We start from the raw sequence: 25,090 nt of genomic DNA on the forward strand, positions 1-25,090 counted from the left end.
ATCTGGTGACTGTGCAGGCTATGGGAGATGTTCAGCTTCACTTTCATGTTCATCAAACCATTCTGTCACAAGTCTTGCTGTGTGTATTGGTGCATTATCATGCTGATACACGCCACCCCCTTCAGGGTACAGTGTTTGAACCATTAGCTGCACATGGTCCTCCAGAATGGTTCGGTAGTCTTTGGCAGTGATGCGCCCATCAAGCACAGTAGGGAATGCCATGATATTGCAGCCCAAACCATCACTGATCCACCCCCGTGCTTCACTCTGGACACGAAACAGTCTGGGTGTTAAGCCTCTTTGGGGCTTTTCTACACCATAACTCCCACGAATGTGGGAAAGACAGTGAAGGTGGACTCATCAGAGAACAATACATGTTTCACATTGACCACAGCCCAAAATTTGCTCTGTTGGCACCAATGAAACTGACAATTGGCATTGGCACGACTGACCAAAGCTTTGGCTATAGCAGCCTGACCATGAAAATTGACTCTGTGGAGCTTCCGACAAACAGTTTTGGTGCAAACGGGAGAGTCGAGGTGCATTTAATTCTGCAGTGAGCTGGGCAGCTGTGGTTTTATGTTTTTTGGATACAATCCAAGTTAGTACCTGAACATCCCTTTCAGACAGTCTCCTCTTGCACCTACAGTTAATCGTGTTGTATGTGGTTCATCCTACAGTACGTGCTCACATTACCCTGGACACCATAGCTCTCAGTACACCACAAAGTGTCCTGGTTACAGATGAGTCAGCAAGACAAGCACCAACAGTTTGTCTTCTTTTGAACTCTGATATGTCTCCCATTAAGTTGTGTGGATTGCAATATTTATGTACAGCTGTGCTATTGCTCTGCTAATTCAACCTTCACACTCTGCTCTTACTGAAAGAATGTAAAATCAGTGAAGATTGACCACCAGGCAGTACATATACAGTTGTTGTCAGAATTATTGGCACCCTTGGTAAATATGATCAAAGATGACTGTAAAAATAAATCTGCATTGTTTATCCTTTTGATCTTTAATTCATAAAATTAGCAAAAATCTAACCTTTCATTTAAGGAAAATAATTGAAAATGGGGGGAAAATCACATTATGAAATAAATGTTTTTCTCCAAAACACGTTGGCCACAATTATTGGCACCCTTTTATTCAATACTTTTTGCAACCTCCTTTTGCCAAGATAACAGTCTTCTTCTATAATGCGTGATGAGTTTGGAGAACACCTGACAAGAGATCAGAGACCATTCCTTCATGCAGAATCTCTCCAGATCTTTCAGATTCCCAGCTCCATGTTGGTGCTTCTTCTCTTTAGTTCACTCCACTCATTTTCTTCAGGGCTCAGGTCAGGGAACTGGGACGGCCATGGCAGAAGCTTCATTTTGTGCATAGTGACACATTTTTGTGTTGGTTTTGATGTTTCTTTTGGATCATTGTCCTGATGGAAGATCGAACTACTGCCCATTATTGGATTTCTAGCAGAAGCGGTCAGGTTTTGATTTTTTATCTGTTGGTATTTGATAGAATCCATGATACCATGTATCTGAACAAGATGTCCATGACCTCCAGCAGAAAAATAGGCCCACAACATTAAAGATCCAGCAGTATATTTAACCGTAGGCATGGGGTGCTTTTTATCCATGTGTGCACCAAACCCATCTGGTGGGTTTGCTGCCAAAAAGCTCTTTTTTTAGTTTCATCTGACCATAGAAGCCGGCCCTGTTTGAAGTTCCAGTCGTGTTTGACAACTGAATATGCTGGAGATTGTTTCTGGATGAGAGCAGAGGATTTTCTTGAAACCCTCCCGAACAACTTGTGGGGATGTAGGTGCTGTTTGATCTTTTTTTTTTTTTTAGGCTTTCTGAGACTCAAGACTCAACTAATCTCTGTAATTCTCCAGCTGTGATTATTGGAGAGTCTTTGGCCACTCAAACTCTCCTCCTCACCGCGCATTAGGACGATTTAGACACATGTCCACTTCCAGGCAGATTTGTAACATCTTTAGTTGATTGGAACTTCTTAATTATTGCCCTAATAGTGGAAATGGGGATGTTCAATGCTTTAGCTATTTTCTTACAGCCACTTTCTATTTTGTGAAGCTCAACAATCTTTTGCTGCACATCATAACTATATTCTTTGGTTTTACTCATTGTGATGAATGATTAAGGGAATTTGGCCTTTGTGTTTCCTCATGTTTAAACTCCTGTGGAACAGGAAGTCATGGCTGGACAATTTCATGTTCATGATCACCCTGGTGTGCTAAAAAAATGTAAATATGAATGGGAATATACTTCAGAAATATTTTACTCATAAGAATTTCTAGGGGTGCCAATAATGTGTATTTTCCCCCACTTTCAATTCTTTTCCTTCAATGAAAGGTTAGATTTTTGCTAATTTTATGAATTAAAGGATAAACATTGCAGATTTATTTTTATAGTCATTTTTGATCATATTTACCAAGGCCAATAATGCCAATAATTCTGACCACAACTGTATAGGCATGAAACCTCCAACACCATGGCTGCATCCGACTTGTTGCCTCACTGCCTTCTTAGGTAATGACTTGTAAGGCAGCGTTTGTGCATGAAGGCACCTCACAAAACTGATTTCAGACAGAATTTTGAGGCAGCGCAACAGTTTAATGATCTACCGCAAAGTAGCGCAAGCTTTGTTGAGAACTAAACAAATATTTATTAACTACACTAGTAATTTCTCGCTAGAAACGACAGCAAAAGTGGAAAATGCTAGTCAAATACATACATTTACACACAAACTGACCAGCAAACGCAACTTTCGGACACCATCTTTATTTTTCTAGCTCAACAGTCGCAGAATAGAAAGCATAGGATTGTGAGATATCAAAGGCAGCGAAGGATACATCTATGCTGCCTTCAAAAGTCGATCAGATGAAGGTATCAGGAAGTGATTGGATTCAGACGTGCTTTGATGCCTTCCTACTTTGAAATGCGTCCTCCAAAGGCAGCATTTTCCAGTTTTCGGATGCAGCCGATATTGACCAGTGTTTCATTGTTCAACCCCTGTATATCAATGATACTAAAATAACACTGGAACTAAGTACAAGTTACTGCCTGGCCTGTTCTGTCATAGTTTACACCATGCCAGTGCTGTTGAACACAAACCTGTACAACATTCTTCCTGTTGTCAGTGATGAACATTCTGCATTCCACACACACAGCAGCTGCTGTCTTAACAGTTGCTGTGCAAATGAAAGGCAAACAAAAGAAAGCAGAGGGATAAATAATAAAGGTGGCATAACAAAGGGATGAGATGCTCTGATGTTACCACAGGCATTTAAAGAGGAGAGCGAACCGGATGAGCTCTCATGAATAAGAGACCCAGACGAGGAAACAGCCGTTAGACAGTCGGCTCAAGCACCGAGCAATACACAACAAAATGACCCAAATGTCCCACGCTGGGGCTAGAGGAATCGGAGGAAGCTCTCTTTTGCACAGCAGCTATTTTCTCCAGCTGTGCAGTCAAGCGGGCCGACATTATTCAGGGTATGCTGACTGCATCCTCTGTACCCTGATAGTATTGATCTCTGGAGATGGAAAGCGTGACTGCTTGGCTTCACAAAAAAGAAAGAAGTGCAACATAGACAATAATTCTTGAAGACCAAAGCATCAGGGATGGAATTTAGAAAGGTCGGAGGATATATTGAAATAGGCTGACATTTATGAAGTAATATAGGCTTCATCGAGCCTTTTTCTAGACATTTTAGAAAGCATCATTTACACCGTGAATGTTTGACTTCTCTGTGAGAGAGGATTTCTTTCTTTCTTTCTTTCTTTCTTTCTTTCTTTCTTTCTTTCTTTCTTTCTTTCTTTCTTTCTTTCTTTCTTTCTTTCTTTCTTTCTTTCTTTCTTTCTACAGTATATCAACCATTCATCTATCTATCTATCTATCTATCTATCTATCTATCTATCTATCTATCTATCTATCTATCTATCTATCTATCTATCCATCCATCCATCCATCCATCCATCCATCCATCCATCCATCCATCCATCCATCCATCCATCCATCCATCCATCCATCCATCCATCCATCCATTCAATTTTATGAATTAAACAGGTTTTAAACATAATTTATCACTAAAAAAATCTAAATAGCCCATCAAACATGAATGTATTATGAAATCATTTAAGACATTTCTTCTTATATTAGTGTTGTACTAATCAAACATTTAAGACCTTGGTCTTGCCTTAGTCTTGGCTGCATTTGGTCTCGGTCTTGTCTTGGTCTCAGATTAAAAGGACTCGGGATTTTATTTCAAGACCAGTCAAGACCACAACAACAACAATTGCAAATGTGACATTGTTTTTTTTTTTTTTTTTTTTTTTTACAGATGTTCAATAAACAAAAGTTTATTTTTAAAACATTAATCTCAACATTAATTATGCACTTGTAATTGTACCAATTCAGATGCAACTTCTGTTCCACCTCTGCAGTGTAAAGATACATTTTGTTGTTAGTGATTTTAATTGATTGGTAACAGCTCCATATAGTGTCTTATTATTCTAATTGTAATTATTGATTAAAAATAAGACATTTCTCAGGCAGTAAATGTGGATCTTTCAGATGAATTTGAGGAGTGCTAGTCTGGTCTTGGTCTTGACTTGGTCTCGACTTGCCTTGGTCTTGGTCTCAGACCCCCCAAACTCTTGATCTTGTCTTGGTCTCGACACACACTGGTCTTGGTCTCAACTTAATCTTGGTTTAGGTGGTCTTGACTACAACACTATCTTATATAGATAGAACCATTTTGGTATAAAGTGTTCTTTAAAATTGTGTCAAGAACCCTAGGGAAAAGTGTGCCTAAATGTGTGCTGTTTTGGCTAAAACATGAATAGATTGTTCCACCAAATTTATCTGCCTAATTATGTTGACCATCCATCCATCCATCACTTTTTTTACCAGTATTATCTGAATATTAACCACAAACATTTATTCACCCTGCAAGAACAATTGATATTTTGATGTGCTGATAGTTCTCACCATACACTTAGGGCTTTCTTTGCTCTGTGCTCTGAAGATGTGAACATTTCAATTCATTGGGGTTTTGAAAACGGCGTATATCTTGTTTTTCATATCCTGGAATATTTTGATGGGACCTCACAGTTTTAGCAGACTGTGTTAACATTTGCATCTCCATCACAGCAGGGCTCTTTGTCAATCAGGGCGTGTCTGAGGCCTGAAAAGAGATGATTGAAGTGAAAGGAGATGTTCATGCATTTTTCCGAAATGCTTCACTGTACCTAACGGCATGCGAAAAACGCTATGTTGCCATGGTAACCCCACCCTCAACAAATGACCTTGCCACTCTCTCTGATTTTAGCACCTGGTGAAAAAGGATATTCACTTTAATGTCCAGGGTGTATGAGCAAAAGGGGGAAATTGTGTCTAAACAGACACGGCGCTGGAGGAGGCTGAGTTTTTGGCCTTTTTTTTATAAAGTGGGCCCTTATGGGAGATTTTTTTTTTTTCTAGGATACCTTCTGGCTGTTCAGTTAGACACTATCTCAAATTTACACCTTGGAAGATTTTTCCCTTTGGAGTAGACACACAACAGCGGGGAGGCAGAGAGCTCCGCATGACTTTTCCACACATAGAAACAGCCAGGGAATTTCTGTTATATCGAGCAGGTTTGTTGTGCACAATGCAACTTTTGCATTGTTGTTGCGAGTTATGTTATTAGATGATGGAGGAACATTTTGTTCTTACAGCTTACGTGGAGCTGGCCCCGGTTGCCATTGGTTACTACGTTTCAGGTATGCACTGCATAGGTATGTCTTGGTGCAGGACGAGACTCCACCCCCCAACACCTCCTGCTCCTATTTAAATCCTTGTGTTTCCCTTCTATTCTAACTCGACCCTCATTAGCTATTGTGTCGTGCAGTCGTATTATGTGGATGTGCACTGTGCTTTTCCCCCATATTTGTGCAAAATGCAAATGTTCAGTTCTTGCAAACTGCCCCTCCAACCTGCTGAGTAGGATGCAACGCACATTCAGCATAATGTTTATGAAATTATTATTAAATATTGGTGGTTTCCTGCTTTGCATCACTCTAATGTAATAGTGAGTCATTATTTTGAAGTCATTAATCGCTGTGGTTTTATGCAGTGCACAGATTTGTGGATCTTTCTAATTCACAAATATTCCTGTCCTTTTAATGTTTATCTCATTAATGCATAGTCGTTTCCTCATTAATTCATATGTAAATGAACTGACTTCATATACAGTATCTGTTCTGTTGTATCTGTTGTTTAATATATACTACACGTTTTGACATGGTAGACTGAATAAATGTTTCTCATCATCTTAAAAACCTTTTTATCCAAAGGTGAAGATGAAATGCATGAAATAATGAGTTAAAATAAATACAATAAATATATAAATAAAACGATATAAATTAAAAATTAAAATATATTTTTTTACACCACACACACACACACACACACACACACACACACACACACACACACACACACACACACACACACACACACATATATATATATACATATGTATACTCACTAACTTTAGTATTATCAAGTTTGACATAAAATATGGAAAAATAATAAGTAATAATAAAGATTAAATGAGTGTATACTTTTCTCATAGTGTTTATCAGAGATGTTTTTCTTTTTTGTGATGAATCTGCAATTTGGTCCACTATTTTTGCCCAGACTTTTGTTATAAATTTCCTATATTTTAAGATTCTATTTAATGTTTTTAATTTTTCCAACAACATATTTTCTTTTCCAGAATTGAAAGGGTTAAGGCCCGTTCACACCAAGAACGATAATTATAAAGATAACGATAAAGATATAGTTCTAAAAATCTTTCTAAATATAAAAGAATAGCAATGTCCACACCACAGCTACAATACTAAAAACTATATTGTAGGGCTGGTTATTGACACAATTTTCACAGTTCAATTCAATTTCTATTCACATGCTTGCAATTCAATTCCAATTCTGATTCGATTCGATATCGATTGTTTTGGATGTAGTATCAGTTACAGTACATGGCAAATTTTCTAGAGAAAAAAAAAATCTCTCAACTAATGCTGTAAACTACGCATGGGAGTCAGTTGGTATACTACATTACTATAATATTGAAGGTTAAAATTAACTTATATACAAACACTTAAATTACACTCAATGATGTTTTTTATAATAAATAAAGTTTAGAATTACATAATCATATTTCTAATCCAGTTCGTTTTTTTTGAAATATAAACATTTAATCATGGCTGTCATAACTGATTTATTCAAACATGCATTAAATATTGAAGAACATTAAAAATTAGAATAAATATGTAACGATGCTTCTCTCTGTAGAGAATTTTTTTATATGAGTAATGAGTTTATGGTCACTGAATATGTTTTTCTGAGGTAAATGTGACATTACGTGACATTGATTACAAGCTGTTTTATTGGCGTCTTTTCGAGGTTGAAACACTGATTGAGCTATTACACAAGACATGATACGGATTTCGGTAAGTTGTACTGTATCTTTTAACATGCCTTCAGATGTTTATTCATGTTTGTTTTGCGCTGTAACTGGTATTAAAGAGGAGGAGAGGATGTATGCGCTCAGTGCTGCTGCTTCTCTTTAACTGTGGCGCTAAAGTGATCTGTCACGCCACATTAAACAGTGCCAAAACGGTATTTATTTTTTTAATCTCATAATAATAAGATGGACGTCATTTGAAATCTGAGACTTTGCTTCATATCAAAAATAACAAAGCACTAAGATTATTGCGATTTATTGGATGGGAGGCGCTACATGTTCTGTTCATTCATCAACTGAAAACAGACTAGACTAATTGATTCTTGGGAATTACGAATCGATATCGGTTCATAAAAATGAGAATCGATTAAAATCGAGAAATCGATACTTTTTACCCAGCCCTACTTTATTGACTAAATCACTGCTAGTTTAGATCGTTATTATGCTAGCTATTCACTCGAAACATAGCATGCTGAGGACATCTGCTGGTTAAAGCCATGTAAATGCATCAAGAACAGCAAAAACATGTAGTATACACTTTGAAACCACAGCGCGTGAGTTTAGAAAAAACAGACCGTTATTGTTCGTTGGTGTGGATGCAAATATAGTTATCGTCATAGTTATCGTTCTTGGTGTGAATGGGCCTTTAGTGTTACATTTGTCCCTATAGCTGTAAAGACAGCCAGTAGTCTTTATCCCACCGTAACATAATTTAAATTCATTCCTTTCACTGCCTTACTGAATGAAGATGACTGGGACAATACAGAGCTTAAATTAATTTACACACTAAAATGAAGACTTACTAGAATGAAGATTGTGTTGTCATTATGTAATTTACCAATGCCAGTTCTTAGTCAGAGTCATCCAGCCCATTTAGGAGTCTAAGATGCCTCCTTACAGCCACACACACTTTCTTGTTTTTGGCTTTAATACTTGTATTCTCATTACAGGGAGCTTCGCATTGGCTGATCTGGGCATGTGCGAGCCTCCGTCGTCATCCAACGTATATTGTTCCGACATGAGCCTACTGCAGGACAGATACGCTCTGAGTGCCGGATCCGACGCCGACTCGGACCCCGAGGGGGTCATGACCCCTGAGCGCGCCGTCCAGCTGTGGAGCGGGCAGCCCCTGAAGTCCCGCCGCAGCTCTTGCCTGTCCAGCCCTGACCACTCGGTCCTTACGCTCACCGACTCTGAAAACGAGCACAAGACTGATGAAGAATCAGGTAGGAGAGCGAGAAAAACACTTAATGAAGAGACAAATGAAAAGATGATTGGAGATTTATCAGAAGGGTAGTGCGTCTAAATTAAGTGGAAAATCTGTAATTTTGTAAGACATTAGTTCCAACAATGAATGTCGGTGCAATGAGACATCTAAATGAAATGTTCTCATTGCTCATTCCCCAAAAGCCTTCAGTTTTTTTGGGGAGTGAAATTGAGCATATTGAATCATTGAATAAGGACTATTTATATGATTCCCTACACTGAGGCGTCAATATTTGTAAAGCCGTAGCATTTTCTGAAGACTGCATTCACTGCGTTGGCGAGATCAAAGTGATTTACAGACCAAAGTGGAATCATTTCAAGGCCTGCAATCTCAAGTGGCATTTTCTCTTTGATATAACAAGACTTTATTGCAACAAACCAGCCCGTCTAACTTGACAATGTCAAGTACCGCTTTATGCATTTATCTGGTAATCAGGTTATATTTATAAAATACTCTTCGCTGAATGTTGAACTGACACGGTTGTAGTTTCTTCTTTTCATATTACAAGCACCAGACATTAGTGTGTGAATTCAGAGACATTTGGATGAATGTACTATTGGTGAAGCTACAGTTGTACGTCTGTTATCAGTCTCATCAGAAAGATAATTGAAAACTAGTTGTTAGACACTAATCTCATTAAAAAAAAAACTTATCTTAAGATCATTGTTCATTTTACATTTCATTTTATTTTAGGGCCTAGTCATAGTTTTTGTCTTTTGACGGAAATGTCATTTAAATTACATCAGTGTTTTGTAATATTAAAGGGGTCATAATATACACAGTTTCTGTCAATATGATGTTAATATTTAGTATCTATAGTATTGCTTCATATCTCTAAAGAGTCTTTATTTTTATCAGATTTATAAAAGACAGAAAACAGTCTAGCTCCTGGAGGCGTGCTGTGGGTGGAGCTAAAGAGTCACGAGTACGCGCAGCTTTTGTGTAGCGATCGTATGTTTGGAGTGGTTTTAGAATAAACAAATGGACACTTATGGTGGTCAGCTAAACAAATGTATTTAACTCCCTCAGGTCGGCGGTCACGCCGGCAATACCACCTCGGTTTTTTTCTTACCAATGTGAAAGAGACTCAAAATACTCCGTCAATGTTGCACATACAATTAAGAGTTATACAACATTTTAATCTGTGGAATATATTCTTTTATTTGTGTACAAAAATAAAGAAAACTAACATGATGCGTGATCTGTCATCTCCCTCTGAATGAAGTCCAATCTGATAGTTCTCAGAAAATGATCTGTAACTTAGTGAATACTAATCACAAAAAAATTTGACTTGTGTCTACAGAAACGTTGACATGTCAGGTTTCAAATTGTGTAAGTCAAATCGAAAACAAAAATTCTGTGTTTATGTAATATGTATGAAAAGAGAGCCATGTCAGAAGTCCGTGATTCAGCTCATTATCCGCTAATGTGGCCACGCCCACGGAGTGAGAGCTATTCAGACGCAAATTCTGAGGCAATACATGCATTCATCGTCTCAATCGTGTATTTATTGTCTTGAAAAGTGTTTATCTGTATGTTAAAGCCATGGTTAGCGACCTCTGGAAGACTTTGTTAGTTCCTGGAATGTCCTGTTCTTCTTTAGATTAATTTGTGGACTAAAGGTGTACAGCGCGCCCTCCGGCTGCAAGTATGAACTGAAAACAGTTTCCAGCGCTCATAGTGAATAAATATAGACAATAAATATTGAATAAATATTACTCCTCTGTATAGAAAATTGCCATAAACATATGAGAATCCATTAATATTTCTCCAAATGTGCATGCTTTTAAGCTAAAAGCCTATATGAAATGCCACAGAGGTAACATAATTGTTCAGACACTTTGCATCACAGAAATACGTTATATTTTAAAGTATATAATGGAATACCATTATTTTAAATTGTAATAATATTTCACAGTATTGCTGTTTTTTTCTGTATGTTTGATATACACCATGATGAGCTTGAAACATTATCACAGAGGGTTTTTTCACAGCCTACCTGACTGAAAGGCCTCATTATTATGCAAGTCATTACAGCTCATTATGCGATTATTTTGTCTTCTCAGGTGTGAATCACCCATTATTCATGATGATTCACGCCTCCACGCATACTGTGTTTCTTGACAAAAAGTGTCTTACAAAAACTAAATCGATATATTGTTATATATGAACAAGTAGGCAGGATAATTTTACATCATTTTGAAGCAAAAACTCTAGTCTACAACCTCCAATACCCAGAAGTCTTGTGAACACAGATTTAATATATATATTTTTTTGGCTTTATTTCAGTGACTTAAGTTTTTTGTTTTTTCAATAACCACGCATAAACGTTATTCCTTCAAAAACACAAATGTGTACATACATGTTCCTCACATATTATTGTAGCCTAGTTTGTGCTGAATACAGTGTAATGACACTTTTTCCATTAATATGTTTATGAACAACTGAAAAAGCACAAATGTCAGGGCATGTCAAAACTTCTCCAGGGCCCCGAAAATCCTCAGACCCCAGAGAGTTAAACACACACAATACATCATTGCATTGTCCCTGGATAACTTTTGCCTTCTACAGTGTGAGTAAATCACTCGCATATGCGACTAAATTTTCATGCTAGGTGACTAAATAATGTCTGTCATTAGCCATTGGCTAATAAATTGTTAGATTTTACTCACCAGTGTTTGAGTTAGAAGCTTAGTGTGAGTTTAGTACATATATTTTCACTCGTCTTGAACTCTCTGTGTCCATACAAGGAATTCTGCCCTTTATGACATCATACAGGGCCATACTTGAAAAGAACTTTCCAAAACTTATGCGAACCCTGAAGGAGTGTATTTGGCACAGAAATACTCCTTAATACGTCTAACTCATTTTTTGAAACTTTGGCCATGTTTAGCATGAGAATGCAACTCTTTAACAGTGTAAATAAGTCAGAATGCATGAAATAGCATTAGACATCCCCTTTAATTAATTTTTGTCCATTATACATGTACTGAACTTACATAATTTTAGTTGTTAAAAATAATATATTTAGTAAAAGACCCCTTGTGGTGTGGTATATTTTACCGTTGATATAATAAAAAGAAATTGTGTCGATTTAGCAATATAGCAGGTGTGTAATGTATATTATGATGTTATGATGAACTATATGCCTTCCTCCACTGACGTTCTGAGTTGTTCAAAGCATTTATACAGTAAGGATAATGATTTTCAGAAGGCAGCTGTCTGACTCTGACATGGCAAATGGGAACATGGTTTGTGTAACATTATCAACACATTATCAGCTGTTTGATAACATAGTCAAGCAAAAGGCTATTCATATTAATTACCGTTATGTGTCCGATGTTGTAAAGAGTAATGCCATTGTGCAACGTTTACCTTAGTAAGTTGATAGAATGGATCTCTGAGCTGGTGTGAGCGAGTGAAAGTGGGGCTAATTTGCATATTCGTTGATCCACGTATACTAAATGAGGCAAGGGTGTAGAGTTACATTCAAGCTATTTTAAGGCATGAAGAAATGCTTGTTTTTTAAATGTTTAAATATGTCATTTTGGTGATCAAAGATGAGTTTTAAGGGATACAATTGTTGACTACAGGGGGACTTTAACAATAATTTGCAAAATGACAAACTTGCATATTTTAAAAAATGCATAAACATTTATTAACACACTACTGTTCACTGTTCTGTGAGTTTGGGGTCAAGAATAATTATAATGTTACAAAAGTTTGCAAATAAATGCTGTTCTTTTGAACTTTCTGTTCATCAAGGAATCCTGAAAAAATACATATCAAGGTTTCACCAAAAATATTAAGCAGCACAGCTGTTTTAAACATTGATAGTAATAAGAAATGTTTCAATTATTTTCAATTTTAATAAAGTCACTTATTTTAAATTTTAATATTTTTAATGTGTTTTAATCAAATAAATACAGTCTTGGTAAGCAGAAGAGAGAAAATATGTTTTAAGAGAAATATTTTTAGATTTTTTTTTCTCTTTTCAAGTTAATTGAATTAAGTGTTCACAGTGGTCTATTCACATAAATTGAATAGGTTTATTAATAATAATGAGTCAGCGATATCAAAGATGGAGTGAAATGGAAAAAAAAAACACTTAGTGTTTGGAAACAGAACTGCAAGTTCTTCAAAATGTTGAGATTAAAGGTTACAAGCTACAGAAAGGCTTTTATTGCACGCAGCAAAGAGAGAGGGAGAAAAACAGACCAAACAGAGGAAGCAAATGGAGCAAAGTGTTTAGGGAGGAGATGTGAAACTCCAGGGGGTACTAGCAAAAAAAGGAGCAAGGTTTCCTTGTTGAGGTGAGCATATGTGCAGAAAGGGGAAGTAGATCTAGAGGGGCTGAAAACAGGCAGTCATCGTTCAAAGCCAGCCCAGCTATTCCGCTCCATTCCTGGACATCAAGGCTGCCACATGCATTAATGGAAGCAGGTTGTGCAAAGGAAAGGCACAATGTGGGATTTATGATACCTGCGGCGAGACGCAATAAGCACCAGGTGCGTCTCATCACGCACTGCCAGCAGTGTTCCAGTTTTGTTCCCTTTCTTCCTATTGTGATCCTTCACAGGTGTTTGTGGGATGAGGGACAGGATGATGATGATGATGTTGAAAAAAGGGAATGATAATGGGTATTGATTATCTTTTTCACACAGTCAGAGAATTTAACATAGAAAATAGACACTTTCCACTAATAGGGTTCAAATTGATGTCCCGTGACTTAAAGGGATACTCCACCGTTTTTTCATATTAAACTATGTTATTCCCTTAACTAAGACGAGTTGATACATACCTCTCTCATCTCAGTGCATGCACTAAATCGCTCTGTCTTGCGGCGAAACTTTGTTAGCACTTAGCTTAGCCCAGTTCATTCAATAGGGGCCAAGCAGAGAAGCTACCAAACACCTCCACGTTTTCCCTATTTGAATACAGTTACTGGAGTAGTGTAACTCGACCTAGGACGGTGACACAAAACAAAACGTTGCGCTTTTCTAAACGTGTAAAATGGATAACTATATTGTATGGCGGAATACCATAGCAATTGCTCGGGAGCACTTTGACTTGGCGCAGTAATATCTTCACTCGTGAAAAGTCCTCTCACCGGCCCCCGCTCCCTCTCCTCCTCCCTCTCATTTCCGTCAATAGAACCAACGTGACTTTTACCACCTGTGCTATTAGCAAACTGCAAGAGATCATTTGCAATGGCGGACTTTGTAGATGATTATGACTTGTTTGTAGCAGACCCAGAGCCATATCTGTTTGAACCCGAGTACACGGAGGAGGAATTAGCTCTTATGGACCGTGAGAGGGAAAAAAGATACGAACCAGAACAGACCGGAGCTGGCGAAAGAACACGGGCAAACAGCAATTGGTGGTGCAAGTGTGACTGTTGCGAACAGCAACGGTGTTTTTGGATTCTTGTTCAAAGCAGCTAACCAAGCTCTCCGCTGTATGTGGTGAGTTGGAATTCTGTGAAACATGACGGCACTATATACCTTCTCCTTGTTATCACAACCCTTTACGATGCACGTTATACCCATGATTGTCCACAGACTATCTTCCTACAACCTGATACTTCGTCAACTCTGCTCAAACTATTACTACTGGTGCAGGTCACGTTGGTTCAATTGACGGAAATGAGAGAGAGGAGGAGAGGGAGCGGGGGCCGGTGAGAGGACTTTTCACGAGTGAAGATATTACTGCGCCAAGTCAAAGTGCTCCCGAGCACTTGCTATGGTATTCCGCCATACAATATAGTTATCTATTTTACACGCTTAGAAAAGCGCAACGTTTTGTTTTGTGTCACCGTCCTAGGTTGAGTTACACTACTCGAGTAACTGTATTTAAATAGGGAAAACGTGGAGGTGTTTGGTAGCTTCTCTGCTTGGCCCCTATTGAATGAACTGGGCTAAGCTAAGTGCTAACAAAGTTTCGCCGCAAGACAGAGCGATTTAGTCCACGCACTGAGACGAGAGAGGTATGTATCAACTCGTCTTAGTTAAGGGAATAACATAGTTTAATATGAAAAAACGGTGGAGTATCCCTTTAAAGCAATAAATCTTATGTTCTTAGAAGTAAAAACTAAAATTAACTGGAAAAATTAAAATGACATTAATATTTAGGTTCAACCAATTAACTCTATTAACAAAATTATTATATTAAAGATTCTCACGCTCACCAAAGATGAATCTATTTTTATCAAAAATAAAGTAAAAATTTGTCATTGTTACAGTCACGCCTGTCCCGGACTCCGTTTCCCACGATCCTCCCTTTTACGCACTTGAATGCACTTCCTCATCTCTCCCGCCTCCCCGGATTCCCTGCACCTGTTCGTCATGGTTAGCACTCCCTTTATGTTGGACTCACTCCTTGCACTCCTGGTCCGTTCTTGATGTTATGTTGTTGTCTATAGTGTTTGCTGTTCTGATTTCCTTTCCGTTAATAAAGATACTGCTTCGTAGAAGTCCGATTCTCCTTATTCCTGCTGCAGCAACCACAGTTTACAACAGTAATATTGTGAAATATTATTGCAATTTAAATTGACTGTTTTCTGATCTGATGATTTGGTGCACAAGAAACATTTCTTATTATTATCAGTGTTGAAAAAAGTTGCTCCTTATTGTAGTGTTATTTGTTATTTTGACATTATAAATGTATTTTAGTGTCATTTTTGATTAATTTAATGCATACTGCATTTGTTGAATAAAAGTATCAAGTTCTTCTTCAAAAAATAAAATAAAATAAAATAAAATAAAACACATCATAGTGACCCCAAACTTTAGAATGTTATGGCTCGTTTTCACCGAGCGGAACGGTTCAGTACAGTACAGTACAGTACGGTACGCAATTATTTCCGTTTCCATTGTCAGAAGTTGTGAATGGTACCAAAATAACGAACTGTACCATACCACTTTTTTGGGACCCTTCTGTTGGGGTACCTAGCAAAATAGTACCAATAGTACCAGTACCAAAAGGGTGGAGCTACACACACTGCAGAATTTTGATTGGTTGACAGAGAATCACCACTTGTGTGTGCCTCATGGGGAATGACAACACAATACCGTTGCAACAAAATGTGTATTTTTCGGCTGTTTTTTCTCAAACAAAGCTACTGTATGTCCACCATTGTTGTTTACTGTCAGTTTCTTCTTCACGCGAAAATGACGTTGATCGCTACTTTCCGGCATACACCACAGCTATCAAGTAAGGGTACTGTTGGCAGTGGAAACGCAAGCTGGATTAGAGTTTACCATCCCGAATCATACTGTATTGGAAACAAGTGGAAACGAGCCATTAGTGTCCTAATTGTTGCTGACAGGGTTTTTAAAATTATAATTATATATAAAAAATATATAAAATATTATAATTATTATATTTTAAATAAATTATTATTATTATAATTTATAGATTATTATTATAGATTGACCTCCTGCTGTACACAGAGTAGATTCCACACCTGTAAGACCTTCGTTCAGCTTTGGAACAAAATGTAAGATATTTTTGATGAAATCCGATGGCTCAGTGAGGCCTCTATTGCAAGCAAGATCATTTAACTTTCAGTGCCCAGAAAGGTACTAAAAACATATTCATGTGAGTACAGTGGTTCAACCTTAATATTATAAAGCAACGAGAATACTTTTTGTGCGCCAAACCACCCCTGAAATAACGACTTTTCAACAATATCTAGTAATGGGCAATTTCAAAACACTGCTTCGAATCAGTGATTCGGATCGCGTGTCAAACTTCCAAACTGCTGAAATCACGTGACTTTAGCGCTTCGAACCACTGATTCGAATCAAAAGATTCAAAGCATTGTTTTGAAATCGGTCATGACTAGATATTGTTGAAAAGTCGTTATTTCATTTTTTTGGCACACAAAAAGTATAAAAGTTGAACCACTGTAGTCACATGAACTGTTTTAAAAATGTCTTTAGTAGCTTTCTGGGCACTGAAAGGGTAAATTAACTTACTGGCAATAGAGGCCTCATTGAGCCATCGGATTTCCTTAAAAATATCTTAATTTGTATTCCGAAGATGAACGAAGGTCCTAGGGGTGTAGAACGACATAAGGGTGAGTAATAAATGACATAATTTTCAGTTTTGGGTGAACTAACCCTTTAAATTTGACTTCATTTTTTAGTTTCAAGCCCTGTACCATTTTTGTGGATATTGCCAATGGCTGCTACACCCCTAGGGACTTTTCATAGGATTTTTGGTGTGTCTTTGAAGGAAGGGACTTTGAGCCTTTGAGCCTTTTTGTTTTCTTGAGACTGCAGCGAAAGACTCAAGCCCTGAAGACATTAAAAACAGTAAAAAGCAATACTTCTGCAGCAGTGCTTCATTTGACAAGTTCAACTCCTCGATCGCTTTTGCCCTTTCTTTCAAGTGAGTGTATGCACATGAACAGTAGTATAATGTATGACAGTTACCATGAAGCAATGTAGATACATTTACGTATGACCAACAGTGATTATTACATGCGCATTTGATACGTTACACTGCTGAACTTAGTCTTTTGCACTTATCTTTGCCTTCCTCAAAGAATGAATCACCATACACGTGGTTTCCCACTCAATCAAACTCACTGCCATAGGTGTAATTTGTGGGTGGGACGGGTGGGTCATGTCCCCACCACTTTTTGCCAGGGTTGATATTGTCCCCACCACTTTTTGAAACAACTCAGGGCACGGATGTATACTAATACAAAAGAAACATCTCTAGATGATTTGCAATTTGTTTGTTTGTGTTAAAAAATAGGCGATATGGTACTGGGATGTGTTGTTTTTAAATGCTGAACAAAAATTCTACCCCTCGTCCATCAGGACAACTTAGCAATAATTGCAGATCCACATATTTATTGACTAATGTTAATATTCTCGAGACTACTGTATTATAGTAGATGTAAGGACAAAACTATCATATTAAACATGAGATCTATGTCAATACATTTTGTGCATTTATTATTGTAATGATACAATTACAATACACCCCCCCCCCACCACCACACGCATTCCTGTCCCACCCACTTTTTAAAACAAAGTTTCGCCACTGCTCACTCCCATAATTAAATCTTTTCTCAATTGTCCAAACCCACTCAGATGGCTGCTTCTATGAATAATCTTCGTCCATACGTGAGCATCTTCAGCAAGGACGCGTTAAATGATCAAAAGTGACGGTAATAAAAGTTTGCAAATAAATGCCGTTATTTTAAACGTTCTTATCAAAGAGTGCTGAAAACGTATTAAAGTAATGCCATAATTAAATCTTTTCTCGATGGTCCGCACCCACTCAGATGGCTGCTTTTATGAATAACCTTCATCTATACATGAGCATCTGCTTTGTGTCCAGCTGTGTTTGTAATTAGCACACAAGCACCAAAATGGCGTTTTCATAGCCACCTGCTGTCCAACTTCAGCGTCTCACAATCTTGCTGACATGGGTTCTTTGCTCGAGCAATGGACACCTGAGTCACATTGTGTGTTTAAAAGAAAAAAAAGTTTAGCTTGATGCACGTTTGGCTTGTGGGTGGCGTCGGTGGCCGTGTTGCCACTGTGACAGACATTCACCAGAGCGTCGGCGTGTGCACACGCTGGGAACAGCGTGACGTTCTCAGAAGAATCGTTCACATTGTTTCCACCACTGCTCTGAGCCACGCAGTCTTCAAACACCCTTGTGGCGGCCCACTGATCTTTGTTTTTCTCTTTCTTCTCAGTTCTGAACTTCCCTTTCAGTGCCACAGGCAGAAATTGAATCCCTTTCCCTTCAATTCCACCCCTTATTCTGCCTACTGAGACCGAAGACCACGTCAAGTCTGTGTGGGTTATTTTAATGCACCGCATTTAAGAAAAAAAAGTTTCTTCATTTGTGTGTGTATTTGTGTTCATTGAAATAAACGTGAACACAGCAGGGCGCAGACGACTAATGAATTTCCACTGTGGGAGCTAATTAATAGGGACGACAAGAGCCGGATTTGATCTAGACAATGCTGGGTGACTAGCTGCAGAAGTGAGTCCTGAGGCGTCGTGTTCAGCCACCGTGCGCGTGAAGAGTGTGGCATGATGATATGATAAAGACGGCACCTTCGGGCAACACTTACACTCATTACCACTCGCTTTTGTTGCCATTCACGGGTCAACTCTCTTGCTCGCCAGCGTCGAAGAAATGCCCTGCCGCCCTTCCCGGGCTCCCTATCCCAAGTGTCCTCGCTCAGATCTGCCCGTCTTCTGTTGTTTGCTGAGCCTTGGTTACTTTTACAGACATGGGGTTCATGTCCCTGGCAGATTACAGCTAAATGATTAGAGAAGGAGCGCTCATTAAAATGCCACAGTTTGCTCGTGGCGCTGTTCGCACTCTTTTAAGTTCTTGTGGTGCACTGTCACACAGCTTGTACTGAGGCCATTAACTAGTCTAAGGACACAAACTTCAGCTCTCGGGAGTCATTGCGCGTGTTATGAGAAGTTGTAGCATTATCAACTGTGAAATGTGAAAACAAAGTTTGGCCGAAGATGACTGTGTAATGTGAGAGTGTGGATTAATCCTTGGATGCATGAATTATTAAATCACAAAGGGAAAAAGTGTTTCTGTTTACTTTTAAGCAAGAATATAATAATTCACAATCTTTGTTTATATCATACATTTCTATTGCTCTCTGTTGCATTATTTCTACATGATTTAAGCATTAATGTTTAAAATATTATGTAAATTATGCATTGTAATAATGTTATTTAAATTATGTATTAATTACTGCTGTCAAACGATTAATCATGATGAATTGCATTCAAAGTAAGTTTGTGTTTGCATAATATATTACACAAGTATATATTTAAGAAATATTTACATGTATACGTGTGTGTGTGTGTATGTGTGTATATATAAATATATATATTTTTTTGTTAAAGATATACATGTATGTGTGTATATATATGTGATTCATGCTGGCAATGAGCAAATTTTCAAAAATGAGTTTTTGTTATTCTCACATTCTCTATTAAAAAACCTTCAAAATGATGTATGATTTGGTATTGTATGAATCCGATAAAAAATTAGTGAAAGTTTTCTAATGAAAAGTCACCAAGCAACTATACATTAAAATGCCTGGTAATACCACCAAATTTGGCACAAACCAAATCGAAACCCATATCTATTCCATGATTCCACAATTGTTTGATTAACATTAATGAAACAGACAGTCTATTTATTAAGACCTACTGTACCACATGGATCTAATATATGTTACACATCAGATGTTTTTTCCCAACAGTTAACCAAATGTTCACTCAAGACATAACAGAAAATGTTTGCGTGAATACTCACCAAGACAGATCTATTTTGAAATGCTGTAATTCTGTGTATATGTGTACAAACCCGATTACAAAAAAGTTGGGACACTGTACAAATTGTGAATAAAAACAGAATGCAATGATGTGGAAGTTTCAAATTTTAATATTTTATTCAGAATACAACATAGATGACATATCAATTGTTTAAACTTAGAAAATGTATGATTTTAAGGGAAAAATAAGTTGATTTTAAATTTCATGGCATTAACACATCTCAAAAAAGTTGGGACAAGGCCATGTTTACCACTGTGTGGCATCCCCTCTTCTTTTTATAACAGTCTGCAAACGTCTGGGGACTGAGGAGACAAGCTGCTCAAGTTTAGGAATAGGAATGTTGTCCCATTCTTGTCTAATACAGGCTTCTAGTTGCTCAACTGTCTTAGGTCTTCTTTGTCGCATCTTCCTCTTTATGATGCGCCAAATGTTTTCTATGGGTGAAAGATGTGGACTGCAGGCTGGCCATTTCAGTACCCGGATCCTTCTTCTACGCAGCCATGATGTTGTAATTGATGCAGTATATGGTCTGGCATTGTCATGTTGGAAAATGCAAGGTCTTCCCTGAAAGAGAAGATGTCTGGATGGGAGCATATGTTGTTCTAGAACTTGGATATACCTTTCAGCATTGATGGTGCCTTTCCAGATGTGTAAGCTGCCCATGCCACACGCACTCATGCAACCCATTACCATCAGAGATGCAGGCCTCTGAACTGAGCGCTGATAACAACTTGGGTTGTCCTTGTCCTCTTTAGTCCGGATGACATGGCGTCCCAGTTTTGCAAAAAGTACTTCAAATTTTGATTCGTCTGACCACAGGACAGTTTTCCACTTTGCCACAGTCCATTTTAAATGAGCCTTAGCCTAGAGAAAACGCCTGCGCTTCTGGATCATGTTTAGATATGGCTTCTTTTTTGACCTATAGAGTTTTAGCCGGCAACGGCGAATGGCACGGTGGATTGTGTTCAACGACAATGTTTTCTGGAAGTATTCCTGAGCCCATGTTGTGATTTCCATTACAGTAGCATTCCTGTATGTGATGCAGTGCCGTCTAAGGGCCCGAAGATCACGGGCATCCAGTATGGTTTTCCGGCCTTGACCCTTACGCACAGAGATTGTTCCAGATTCTCTGAATCTTTGGATGATATTATGCACTGTAGATGATGATAACTTCAAACTGTTTGCAATTTTTCTCTGAGAAACTCCTTTCTGATATTGCTCCACTATTTTTCGCTGCAGCATTGGGGGAATTGGTGATCCTCTGCCCATCTTGACTTCTGAGAGACACTGCCACTCTGAAAGGATCTTTTTATACCCAATCATGTTGCCAGTTGACCTAATAAGTTGCAAATTGGTCCTCCAGCTGTTCCTTATATGTACATTTAACTTTTCCGGCCTCTTATTGCTACCTGTCCCAACTTTTTTGGAATGTGTAGCTCTCATGAAATCCAAAATGAGCCAATATTTGGCATGAGCAGAGAAAAACTGCATTTTTCATGGTCAAAGGAAAGATACTCCTCTCAGAAAATGAACAAATAAAGATACTTTTAGATGTTTAATTGCTATTTGGAGCATTGGGATCGCTAGACAAGTGCTTCATGAGCTTATTTTTGTGAAAACCTAAATTGCGAACAAAATGTAAAATTTTTCACTTGTTTTGCCTGTAGCTCAAAATTAGCCTGTATGCATTCTGACTCCATTTGTCAGCACGGGTCATATATACTGAATTTATTAGGGAGAATCAATCAATATTGAATGATTTACTGCCATTGTATGAATAATATGTAATTATATAATCAATAAACAGGTAACTGTAGTCTGATTATGAATATTTTAAAATGTAATATATTCTAATTACAAGTACTTAATTTTTGTAATCTGATTACATAATTCAGATTACATGTAAGCACCTATCGTAATTGCATTCTGTCAAATAGTTACGTGCATCCTGTCACGTTTTAAACTGCTCTGTCAATCATCTCACTTAAAATCCTCCACGTTCGATATAATTTCCTACCGTATCGGATGTTGTGGCATGTTGATCTGCCAGTCGTGGGTCTTTCATGCGGAGAACTCTCCTCATGTGTTTGTATAACGATGAATTTAAAAGTTAATGACCAAACGTATCTTTATAAATGTTCACCATGTTGTTGCATTTGAAATATAATGTGGACAACATTGGATAAATAATTAGATAATTAGATACTGATTATTAATCGCTCAAACCCCTTAACCATTGATCTTGCACATCTGCCATGTTTGTAGTTTTTTAACACTTTTTAGTTGTGTTTGTAGTTCTAACCAAAATCTCATCCAACACGCAATGAGTTGCGGGCAATATTAGCCATTAGAGCATGCAAAGAACTTCACTTTGAATTCTAAACCGGAAATAGTAGACCATCCGTGTATCTTTGGAGTACTAATTTCAACATACTACGATTTGGGACATGCTAATTCTAATTTCAAATATTGTTTAGAACAGATAGTATGTGAATTGGGAAGCAGCAATAGTGGCATGTAAACCTCATGCTGTCCACTGTAGTGAAGAACCGAAAATTAGTGTTGAATTCATTAGGCAAAGAGGAACATCTGCTAATTTCCAGTAGATTTCTGGCACGCACATAATTAAAGTGTCTGAATAAAGAGCATGAAGATTATCTACAATTATGAAAACTAGGTAATCTGGATTTTCTAATTTTCTGTTCATCTTCATGTTGGTGGCAGAAATAACATTTTTCTGTGAATGTCCAACCTCATTTCTTGAATCGAAAAGGAAAGTGAGGACTAAAACCGAAGACAGCTAGTGTTTTAATGAACACCCTAATCCAAATATGTCTAGTAATGGGTATGTCGACAACTAAAGGTTTTAAAGACTTATTGAAGAGCTTTGGTTTCCATGACAACAGGTGAAACCCAATGGAAAGAGTGTTTCTTTGGGAAGGTCAGTGATGAGTGTGTGTGCTATGTCTGATTTGTGCAAAAGTGCATTTGTATGTTTTGGGAAAACATGTTTTTGTTTCTTTGCCATAATTATTCCAACATTCTGACCCTCAGCTTCTAAAATTAATATTACATTTTCAAAAGTACAACGTGTTGCTGTGATGAATATAATGATCCAGATAGGCACACAGTTTAAATAGGTCCATAAATTAATCGATATATGATTAATGAACCAGAGAATATTTACCAACCATATCAGGTGACATGAGTCATTGTGGTCATTGTACTATAAAAACATCCTGTAAGTTTCAGAACTCAAAAATTCATTGTTAGTCCAAAAACAGCTTTTATTGAAACCAAGCTCCAAAAACAACTCGTTTCAGATTTTGTCACATTATGGCGTAATAGTGTGACGAAAGACCATCTCTACAGAATCAGATCAACATCAACTTCTACATCATCGTGTCTTTGGCCCCGCCCACTGGCGCATTAGTAAGTTGAGAAGGAGAAATGAGCAATACAGGATCACTGGACTAAAAATAACATTACCTTCCTACGGATCCTAATGCTAGGAAAGTTATTTATTTTCAACAATGTGAATGTTGAAAACATTAATTGTTTGTTTGGTACATTTCACTGTGGATTCTTTGGTAAATCAGTCGCAATTCTTACTTGTACTGTAAGATATGGACTCGACAGTAATGCCACAACATGTAAGTAACTGTGTTACTTCTAATGCCTGATCTGTGATCAGTGATTTCTGATAATGATTCATGTATAGTCAGATGTTCTTTATTGTCTCAAAATCATTTATTGCTGTTTATGTGTCAGTAAATCAAGCCAGTGTCTAAACAGTCAACTTATCATTTCTTTTAGTAGCATGAATATATCTGTTATTTAAATTGTGATTAAATTTTATACAGAAAGCAATCAAAGAATACTCCCTTTATAATCGCTGGAGCTGTCAATCACACAGTGCGAGTTTATCAGAGAGTTCTGGACTCTGGACAGTGACTCGGTCTATTACAGTGAATTTCTTATTTACATCATGTTTGCACTGTTAGTTATGATGAAAGCATTCTTGAGAGTGCATAAATCGGGTTGCAATGAAAAGATCACTGCATTCATGTGCTCAACAGACATGTCTGTCATCGGCTACAATGCTCATCACTGCAACCTTTTATATGATGGGAGTAGATCTAAATATAATGCTATAATCAACACTTTTCATGATTAGTTAATCTAGACAGCTGTAATAGTAAAAACATAGTTAAAGTTCCATATGTAATACTTATTTCATATGCAAAGATGTTAGCCAATCACAGCAGTGGGCATTTCCATTGAAGTCTCACAGCAGACAAACCCCTTTCAACAGAGCATTCAAATCAGAGACTAAAGTCAGAGCAGAAAATGGCCTTCATTTCTAAATTATGACATTTTTTGGTGTAAAAATCATACTAACATTAAAACTGCATCTCAGGAAACATTATAAAATAGTAATTAAAGATTACAGTTCATGACCCCTTTAATTAGTATTAAAAAATGTAGTTTTAAATGAAATCAGTTGCAATCCTTTTCAATGCAAACATACCTTATGTTAAGATTACTATAGGCATAAAATATTGTAGAGATTTTATTGTAGAGAGTTTGTGTCTTTTTTTATTGATCATGGCAGCTGTAATTCATCAAACGATGGAATGGTGCTTTTAAACAGGCATATATCCAAATGCATATTGTAGTTTCAGCTCAAAGAGCTGCTTCAGGTGTCTGGATCACAGTGTGGATGATGCTGTACAGTCCAAGTAAAGAATGCTAGATTGGTCATCTGCAACAAACTTCCCTAACCAAGCACTCAGAAGTGCATTAAACAAAATGTGTAACATTTGAGTAAATACTTAATACCCCAAAACAATACATTCATTCTTAGTGTCTGTCAACCTGACATGTACTTTTTTTAAAGGATGTTTCGAAATTAAAACTAGAATTTCAGATACACAGGATGTCA

General features: G+C 37.5%; 1 protein-coding gene across 2 annotated transcripts in view; it reads left to right on the forward strand.

Annotated features, from left to right (window-relative positions):
* Positions 1–25,090, forward strand: part of tenm2b (teneurin transmembrane protein 2b) — a 319,786-nt gene that overhangs the window by 79,637 nt on the left and 215,059 nt on the right. For both annotated transcript variants that reach the window (XM_048165628.1, XM_048165629.1), the window contains exon 3: positions 8,487–8,762. In XM_048165628.1, the coding sequence (XP_048021585.1) occupies positions 8,487–8,762 (276 nt within the window). The remainder of the gene's footprint in view (positions 1–8,486; positions 8,763–25,090) is intronic.

Source organism: Megalobrama amblycephala, linkage group LG18 (assembly GCF_018812025.1).
Source record: "Megalobrama amblycephala isolate DHTTF-2021 linkage group LG18, ASM1881202v1, whole genome shotgun sequence".
Lineage (NCBI taxonomy): Eukaryota > Metazoa > Chordata > Actinopteri > Cypriniformes > Xenocyprididae > Megalobrama > Megalobrama amblycephala.